At 36.0% G+C, this 9,890-nt stretch overlaps 1 protein-coding gene across 1 annotated transcript in view; it reads left to right on the top strand.

The window, feature by feature from the left end:
* Positions 1 to 9,890, top strand: part of LOC106873275 (beta-ureidopropionase) — a 25,524-nt gene that overhangs the window by 1,941 nt on the left and 13,693 nt on the right. Inside the window, exons 2-7 of the mRNA XM_014920569.2 lie at positions 2,245 to 2,416; positions 3,877 to 3,964; positions 4,905 to 4,999; positions 6,756 to 6,840; positions 8,644 to 8,720; positions 9,391 to 9,445. Coding sequence (XP_014776055.1) covers positions 2,245 to 2,416; positions 3,877 to 3,964; positions 4,905 to 4,999; positions 6,756 to 6,840; positions 8,644 to 8,720; positions 9,391 to 9,445 — 572 coding nt within the window. The remainder of the gene's footprint in view (positions 1 to 2,244; positions 2,417 to 3,876; positions 3,965 to 4,904; positions 5,000 to 6,755; positions 6,841 to 8,643; positions 8,721 to 9,390; positions 9,446 to 9,890) is intronic.

Raw genomic sequence — 9,890 nt, forward strand, 5'->3', positions numbered from 1 at the left:
CCCCAAAAAACATCGTAGATTGCAAATCTACAAAAATGGGAAGAAAAATTAGTTAATGTTTACTTTAACATCCGGTCACCAAAACAAAAAGAAACAAGTGTAATAGGTGTCGCTACCATGCTGGTGTATCCCAAACCAGATGCCACACTGTGTGTACTAGTTGATGCATCCAATTCCGGAGTTGGAGGCGTGCTCTAACAACTCACTGACGGTATTTGGCAACCTGTATCCTTCTTCTGCAAGCACTTAAAACCCGCCAAGACTAAATACAGTACCTTCGGTCGAGAATTAGTGGCAGCGTATCTCACTGTCAAGTATTTTCGACACATGCTGAAGGTCACGTTTTCTCCATTTATACCGACTATAAACCGCTGGTTTATGCCTTCAACGCCAAGTCCTATCGTCACTCACCCAGGGAAGTCCGACATCTAGACTTCTTACCACAGTACACAACAGACATTTGCAACATCAACTCTGCAGCTGATGCCCTGTCACGCATGGAACTTAACACTATCCACACCAGCGCTACCATTGATCTCCAGCAGATTGTAGCTGATCAACAAGATTACGAAGAACTATTACAGCTTTGGAATTCGTCATCTCTGAAATTTCAGCAGTCACTGATACCCTCTGCTACAGGCTATATTTGGTGTGACACCTCTACCAGTCATGAACATCCATATGTGCCACAGAAACATAGACGTGCCATTTTCTCTGCTTTGCATTCCCTAGCACATCCTGGTGTCTGCACCACACCAAAGCTGATATCGACCCGTTTCATGTGGCCCAACATCAACAAGGACACGCATGGTTGGGCTAGGACCTGCATTGCATGCCAAAAAGCAAAGGTCCACCGACACATTAAATCTCCCATCGGTTCCTTTGCAATTCCAGATGCACATTTTCAACCTGCGCATATTGACATCGTTGGACCCTTGCCTCCTTCCAACAACTGTACTATTCTCATAGTCAGGCTGCTTTGATAATGACTGACAGCTGTATTAATACCTTTTGCTACATAGATTACCAGAGTAAGAAAGTTTTTACCTCTACTGACAACAAATAGTTACTCTCAGATTATGTGGTGCTTGTGTATGTAGTGTAGCATTGCAAGGTAGTACAATATGGGCACTGATGTAAAGATTGTATGAAAACTAGAAAGAAGTTTATTACACAAGCATGTTTCACTGGATATAATGTTAGTTTGCATGAATGAGCTGAGCACAAATGAACTGAGAGTAAAACTGGATTTATGTAGAATGAGCAAAAAGGACTCAAATGTAGAATATTATACTTTCCAACCTCCATCCCCACCATCATCTTTTAATGTCCACTTTTCCATAATTACATATATTGGACAAGTTTTTTCTATTGCTATTTATCATGGCTGCTTGTCATCTCCATGGCATTCAGTCTTTGTCCTGTGGCTTTCCTGGTTTTCTTCTGTAAGTTCTGTCCACTTGGAACTCCCAGCACTTCTATGTACAACTGCCATTTTTCAGGAAACAGGTGTTAGAGAGATTCCTTTTACCACATTTAGTTGGCTTGTATCTGTGGAAAGTTGGTAATGGATGTTTGGTACCCATTGATTCCAGGTGTCCTGGGGAACTGAGTGATTCAAATTTGGCAATATCACTGCATCTGTTACAAATACAAGTGATCTTGCTTCAACATTGATAGAGAGAGCTGACTTGACGTGTACAAAAAGATATTGACTTGCTAGGTCTCAATAATGATTATTGCTGCTATCTGCCAGCACCTCAACACCAACTACTGCTATAACGTCTACCACTATCACCAATATCAATGTAGACAGCTACCTTCACCACTATTCCTTCCAATCTACAGGTAGCCATCCACCACCACCCCCACTATGACCTGAACAACTACTGGCAATACCATTTTTGGAGAATAGTTGCTGCTACTACACTTGCCTGTTGCTACCACCACCACCATCTGGACAAAGCAGGATCACTGCCTGTACAGCAATTAACATGGCAAGATCTAAATAAGCTAACATTTATTTAAGCCATTCACTTCTAATGATGAACCTTTATGCTTGAAATATATAAAAGTTTCTTAACTTTACCTTTTTGCATTGTAAGCTGTCCATCTTCGTTATTTGCTATTTTATTTCTGTATCACAATGCTTCCAGCAAACTGCAATGTTCTTCATATATATAGTTATAAATATTAATATATATTTGTTTGTGATAGAATCTGTAAAATTTCATTTTATTTCAGAAAATTGGCAATTCCAGTTGAAGCTGAAGAATTTGCAAAAGAAAAGAATTTTGAAATTAAGGGTTATGTATTTGATGCTAAAGTAGAAGATATCCGACCTCAACGCCTTGTCCGTATTGGAGCTATCCAAAATCAAATTATAGAGAGTACCTCTGCTTCAATCACTGCACAAGTGAGTATATAAATTCATACATCTGGGTCAATTTAAGCTCCTCACTACATTGCTATTACTTATCCCTTTTCCCCTAAAATCAATCTAGCAATTAATATTTATAAAAAGTTGAGGTTTTTTTTTTATTTGTTCACTGAAGTAGTAGACTCATTGAAGTGTCTTAAGCCCTACTGTTGATCTATCTAAAGAATTTCCAAGTGTATATCAAAAGATAGTTTCGTCAACATTGCATTGCTTTCTTTGGTCAAATACATTGATTTTATTTGTTCTCGGTTTATCTGCAATCTCACTTCATATCCAGTGACTACTTTTCAAAAGGACAACCAGTTCTAAAATAAAGATTCTTATAATTCACTCAAATGTTTGAAATTCTTGCTCCATTTAATCTAGGTTTTTGTGAGAAAACAAACTACTGACAATCATAGCTTTATCAAAAGACAACACTTGTTCAAACTGTAAAAAATAAGCACACACACAAATATATTGTTATCTATTGTATCATATTTTATCATCACTGATAAAGGAAGCAGGCAGATATAATTGTGTACTTATACACATAAGCAAGAATGCACTCGCAAACATGCACTCGCAAACATGCACGCTTGCACGATAATATACTTTATTAATGTTTTAAGTGACTACTGCTTGGTCTGAATACTTATTCTATGACACATACCATATACATATGTAGTCACTAAAAACATTAATAAAGTATATTATCAACAAAAGGCCTTATGAGACAATATGAAAACATTTTGGCAATAAAAAACATATCATTATCATCATCATCATTTAACATCTGTTGTCTATGCTGGCATGGGTTGGACGGTTTGACGCTGAGGTGCTGCACCAGACTCCAGTCTGATTTGACGTGATTTCTACGGCTGAATACCCTTCCTAACATCAACTGCTCTGAGAGTGTAATAGGTACTGTTACATGCCACCGGCACAGGTGCCAGTTGCATGACACCAGTATCTGCCATGACTACAATTTCACTTAGCTTGATGGGTCTTCTATACACATGGAAATGTTATTATGAAAGGCTGCTAAATGTAGAGAACATAAGGAAAAAGAAGAAACTACAGAGGTCTTAAACTATTGGGTCAGCTTATGAAGATGAGAGAAAGAATTATAGCACATTTGATTAGGAAGAGAATTAACATAGATGCAATGCAATTTAGTTTTATACCAAGTAGAAGTATTACCAATGTTTAAGACTACTTCCAGCTGTTTAAAATAATACCATTTCAAGAGAAATTATATATTTCATGTTCTTGTATAAATTTTCAACCATCTTAGTTTCAAAATAACTGGAATTTCCATAGGTACTGCTAGTTCCTGTAAATATTAGTTATGTAATTAAAGGCAATTTGTTGGTTTTAGTAAATGTACATATAATATTTCTTTTAACTTGTGTCATTATAGTAAATGATTTTCAAAATTTTATTTTCAAACCTAGCGTGATGCTATTCACAAAAGAATATGTAACATTATCAAGGCTGCCTCTCTATGTGGTGTCAATATTCTGTGTCTTCAAGAAGCATGGTGTAAGTTAGCCATTTTATTAATATTTAATCTTCATCATCATCATCATCATCATCATCATTTAACATCCATGTTCCATGCTGGCAGGGGTTGGACTGTTTGACAGGATCTGAAGTGTATAAGGACTGCATTGTGCTCTAATGTCTGCTTTGGCATGGTTTCTGTGACTGGATGCACTTTCTAACGCCAATCACTTAACAGCATGGACTGGGTGCTTTTTTTCATGCCACTTACACTATTGAGATCGCAAGGACTACAGACCCTGGGGGAGGGAAGGTGACAGCTTCAGGCTAGGGGACAAGGGAATTACTATGAGATGATGTCATAGGGCAGGTTCTTGTAGAGGTATCTGCATGGCTACTCATATCTTGTGGGAAAGGGACAGAGAGAAAAAGATCAGCATAACCCCCACAAGGCACAAACTGAGCAGAAGTGGGTAGGTGGGCGGTTGAGTTGATGGTTTACAGAATTGTATGGAAAGCAAAATGAGGAGATGGAGAGGCAGACTGCCAAAATGGGTAGGGTTTAATGGTGAGCAAGCAAAGGACCATGGACCGGGGAAGATAAGAGTGATACAAAAGAGAGTGGTGAGGTGAGCAGCAGAAGTAGTAAAAATGATACAGTTGCCATGAGGGAGGACAAGAGAGAGAGAGAGATGACATGGTTGGGTAGTCTGAGAGAACCAGAGGTAAGGAGGCAGGTGTAATGTATAAAGGTGAAAGGGAGAGTCACTATAACATGGGTGCAGAGCACAAAACAGCTAAGAAGGACAACTACTTCGCCGTAGTTGTACTTGTTTGGCAAATGACTTGATCTGAGAGTGTGTATTAAAACTGAAGCAATTACATCATGAAAAAACTACTTTAACCATTTTGAAAATTTGATTATTTTCACATACATTAGTCTAAAAACTGAACAGATTATTTATCTGGTTTTGATTAGATATGCCTTTTGCCTTTTGTACTCGAGAAAAGTATCCATGGTCTGAATTTGCTGAGAATGCTACAACTGGACCTACAACCAAGCTGTTGCAACAGGTGATTATTTTCAACGATTTTCTCTTAAAAGCTATCACATCCATAAGGCAGTAAGTCAGTGTTGTTGGTACAGGTAAACACCTATATGAACAACAGCTGTTTTTAGAGATTAATTTTCTAATGATGTTTGTAGAAATATAATTTATCACAATATCATTCTTATCTTTGTTTCTTAAAACTGGCAGGAATTTTCAAGTTTCAGTCAGCTATCATTATCATATTAAATGATATATCTTATATAAATATTTATTTTGGATAAAGATTAAGCTTGAAACTCTAATTAACCTTTTGACATTCATAATAAAATCAACTGAATTAAATGGGTTGTGTTATAAAAGGATAATGCAAAGAAAAACCTAGCTTCCTAGATTTATAAGAAGCTACAATGAGAGCAAAAAGTAACATGAACAAAGTCAAGTACAGATTGGTTTGAATAATATCAGTCTCTACCACTCAGTTTGAATACTAAATGTGTATTAAATTTGATCTTTGTTGATTTTTTTTTTGTTTTAATCAAATGAAAAAGAGTGATTATATATTATAAAAAGATCCAAGTGTATGCATATATCTATTTTGTATTCAATTATCCATACTTTCATGTGTAAGATGGTTTACTTCATTTTTATTTTTTTAAACTGCAGCAACACATACAAGCTATTGAGAATTATTATGACCCAAAATACATAAATAGAAAATAAATTATTCATTAATACCTTATTTTTCTATAACCCCAATAATTATTGATATTGAGTCAATAGTTCATTATTGAGGTGATAGAGAAACAAAGTATTTTGAAGATGTGTGACAAGGAAAGTATTTCAGACTTTAGTGATAGGGTCTGGAGATCTTGAAAGTTATATATAAATATTACTGGTAATATTTCCTCCTAAAAGAGGATAAACATAATAGTGATTTATCTTTAGCTATTTTGCTGCTTAATTTATTTCTTAGATTATTAGGAATTTGCAATGCTGTATCACAAAAGTAGATAAGACAGATCTCTCTCTTTCTCTCTCAACACTCCCAGAAAGCTTGATATTTTTCTTAACAGCTAAGTAGATTGATACATGAAAAACATAGTGTTTGTGTCCCAGTGAAATGTTTGAAGCTAGTTTGAACTTACGATACATTGTCTGTTAATTCATATTCTAACATTAAAAGAAAACTGTTTCTTACCCTTCAAGGTTGATGTTGCTTAAACTCAGGTTGTTCCTCTTTGAGCAGCCCTTTGATGAAAGAAGTTCCAGCCATAACCATCCAGTCTATTTTGTTCATTCATGACTACAGTATCTAATATGTCCTTCTGTTAAAACCATAGGGTGTGAATTGAAAGAGATTTGACTTTTGTTTCTAGTAGATCAAATGATCAGAGCATATTCTCATTGGCTCACTTAGTTATGGTTAAAGGAAGAACTGGAGAGGGTGGAATGGTTAGCATAACTCTGAGTGGTTGGCGTTAGGAAGGGCATCCAGCTGTAGAAACTCTGCCAAATCAGACTGGAGCCTGGTGTTGCCATCCGGTTTCACCAGTCCTCAGTCAAATCGTCCAACCCATGCTAGCATGGAAAGCGGACGTTAAACGATGATGATGAATGTATCATAATACAATTCTAAACACCCAGTAATCAGTGCTAGTGGTAATGTTTTTACTTACATAGATTTTAATCTGAAATATTACTATTATAAAGCTTATTGAAATAGAAATGTTCTCATATTTATTTACACGTTTTTTTTTTTATGTTTCAATGTCTTTCAGATGGCTAAGATGTTCAACATGGTGATTATCTCACCAATATTGGAGAGAGACGAGGTTCATGGTGATATCCTTGCTAATACTTGCGGTATGTTCTCATGTTTGAAACATTTGTTACTTCCATATTCATTTCATTTGTGGTGAATTTCCCTTGATAAAGTGAAGATTACATTAGAGATGTGCCGGTAAGGTAAACTCCCACCCACAGATTTGATTTACTGCCACTATTGTCAGTGATCAACCATGTGAGCATGCTTATTCGCTGACAGTAAGTAACAGCTCATGGCAATATCAGAAGAAATGGCAACACTCTGTCAACTATTTCTAACGAACAATCAGTGTTTAACATCAGGTTATATTAACACTCATATCTAATTGGTAGACTTAGAAGAGTAGTAGTGATAGTTGCAATGATAACAGTGGGACAGCTACACAGTAACCACTGCAATAACTAGCTTTTACCAATTGTGACCAGCTCAACAGAGACTCAACTACTTCAGTTATAACTATGTACTAAGCTATTACCATGACCATCTCATTGGTGGTGACTTCAATTACAGCTGTGCATTAAAATCATTACAAAGACAAGTCAACATTTGTAGCTACAGCTTTGCTAGTCAGAACTTTCTACAACATACTTTATTAACATACTTCCCACTTTTTTTTTATGCGGAGTTGATGTCAACTCATTGAAGTCTTTTACATGATACATTAATTTTAGGCTTTATCAGCAAGTATAAAATATATTTTCCCATTCTGTGATCTTTATAATTTATTCTGCATAATATCTATGGTTGAATTATATTTCTTATACATTCATTGTAACTTATTTAACTTCTATATTTCTTATATATTTACTTTGAATTTTGCAAATATTAATTACAACCGAATCCCTACAAAAAACTGAACTTGTGCCTCGTCAGAATAAATTAATTTTTATGAATTCCATTGAGCAAAGTTCCTGGTTCCCAACCATCAAATGATGTGTTTCAGTTATTGTAGTTTACAGTTCTTTTTGCATATTTTATTCATCAGAACCAGGGGAATCTAAATAACTATGCACAACAAGTAGTTATATGAAGCAATTATCCTTTAAAGGCTTACACATCTATGATTAACATGTGTTTCTTGGGGCCACTCTACATACAAGATCTAGTTGCATGTTGTTCATATTTAAAAAAGAGAATAGCATTTTCTTAATATGGGTAGTAATTGTGTCACTGTGCTTTTGAAAGAGTCACAATTGGAATGACCCTATTGGAGGATGTTTTCGAGGTCTCTCTTCATAGAATTGGTGCATGCTTAGGGTGAGATACAATGTCTGCAGATGACATTTGAGTGCAGAAGATTAGAGAGGAATGAAGGGTACTTCCATCTGTAAAGGGGTGTATATTGTTGGTGGAGGGCATGTAGCTTGTTAATGTATATGAGGAAGAGTATAAAGATAAAAAAAGACAAACCTGGATACACCAAGGTTGACAGTGTGGGTTAATTAAAGCACATGTCATAATGATGCAATCTGACAGAAAACCAGATCCAAGACCTGAGATAGAAGGAACGTTTTGATAAACACTGTCAATGCATTGGTGATGTTGATACAACAATCTTTTGAAATTTCTTGAGGTTGAAGACTCACAGCTGAGTAACATGGGAGAGTAGGTCTTCTGTAGATCTAGCTTTAAAAAAGCCAAACCAGTTATCATAAGGGAGAGAAAGTCAAGGTGTTGGAGAGAAGGTTGTTAATGAGGTGTTGGAAGTGAGTGTGATAAGATAGATAAGTTGGAAAACTATATGCTTCATTTCAAAATATACCTTACCTCTCATGTATTGCTTTTGTTTTACATGTATCTTTTATTGATTATGTTTGTTTTGTTTTTTTTAATTACTTTAGTGATCATTTCAAACAGTGGCAATATTATTGGAATCACACGTAAGAATCATATCCCCAGAGTTGGGGATTTCAACGAGGTATTATTTATTTATTGTTCATTTATATAACATTGCAGAATCTACATCACTATGCTAAAATAAGAGATAAATAAAACAACCAATTATTAAGTAATTTTAAATTTATATATCTAAATCATACTGTTATGTTATAATTAGTAAAAAAAACAACTAGTTTCAAGCTTCTGCTAGATGGAAAAAGTAAATTAGTAAGGTGTATGTCCTCTAATCTCTCTCTTAGCTGAGAGGTCCTAGTCTTGTGGATTCATGGGTGCTGGTACCACATAAAAGCACCTGTGCTGGTGCTACACAAATACTCTCATGCTGGTGCTACATAAAAGCACCCATGCTGGTGTCAAATAAAAACGCCCTTGCCAGTGTCACATTAAAAGTACCCACTACACTCAGTAAAGTGGTTGGCATTAGGAAGGGCATTCAGCTGTAGAAACAATTCCAAAACAGATAAATGGAGCTCAGGCTACTCTCCAGCTGGCCAGCTCCTGTCAACTGTTCAACCCATACCAGCATAGAGAACAGACGTTAAATGACAATGATGATAATTACTTGCTCCTTCCATTTTGCATGTTAAGCTTTTGTTTAGATTATTCTACAATGTTCTTCAACCAGAGACAATAGGCTTTTATTGTAGTTGCTTTGAATTTTATATAATAATTGTTATTATTATTTTCAGTCTACTTATTATATGGAAGGCAATACTGGACATAGAGTGTTTGAGACGAAATGGGGTGAGTTACTAACTTTTACTGTCTTTGTAGTTCAGCCAAAAGTGTTAAGTACTGAGAAAGAAAATTTTTTACAATTGAATGGTTCACCATAGGTAGGAACAGAATTGTAAAAATGAGATACAAATAATTACAGAGGCATCAAGCTGTTAGATCAGGTTATGAAAGTTACAGAGAGGGTCATAGCCCAACTAATTAGGGAGCGAATCAATTTAGATGAGATGCAGTTTGGGTTCGTGCCAGGTAAAAGCACTACTGATGCCTTATTTCTAGTGAGACAGTTGCAAGAGAAATACCTAGCCAAGGATAAACCTCTGTACCTGGCTTTCGTTGACATGGAGAAAGCCTTTGACAGGGTCCCCCGATCCCTTATCTGGTGGTCAATGAGGAAACTTGGGATAGAAGAATGGCTAGTGAGAGCTGTGCGAGCCATGTACAGAGATGCGGC

This window comes from Octopus bimaculoides, chromosome 1 (assembly GCF_001194135.2).
Source record: "Octopus bimaculoides isolate UCB-OBI-ISO-001 chromosome 1, ASM119413v2, whole genome shotgun sequence".
NCBI lineage: Eukaryota > Metazoa > Mollusca > Cephalopoda > Octopoda > Octopodidae > Octopus > Octopus bimaculoides.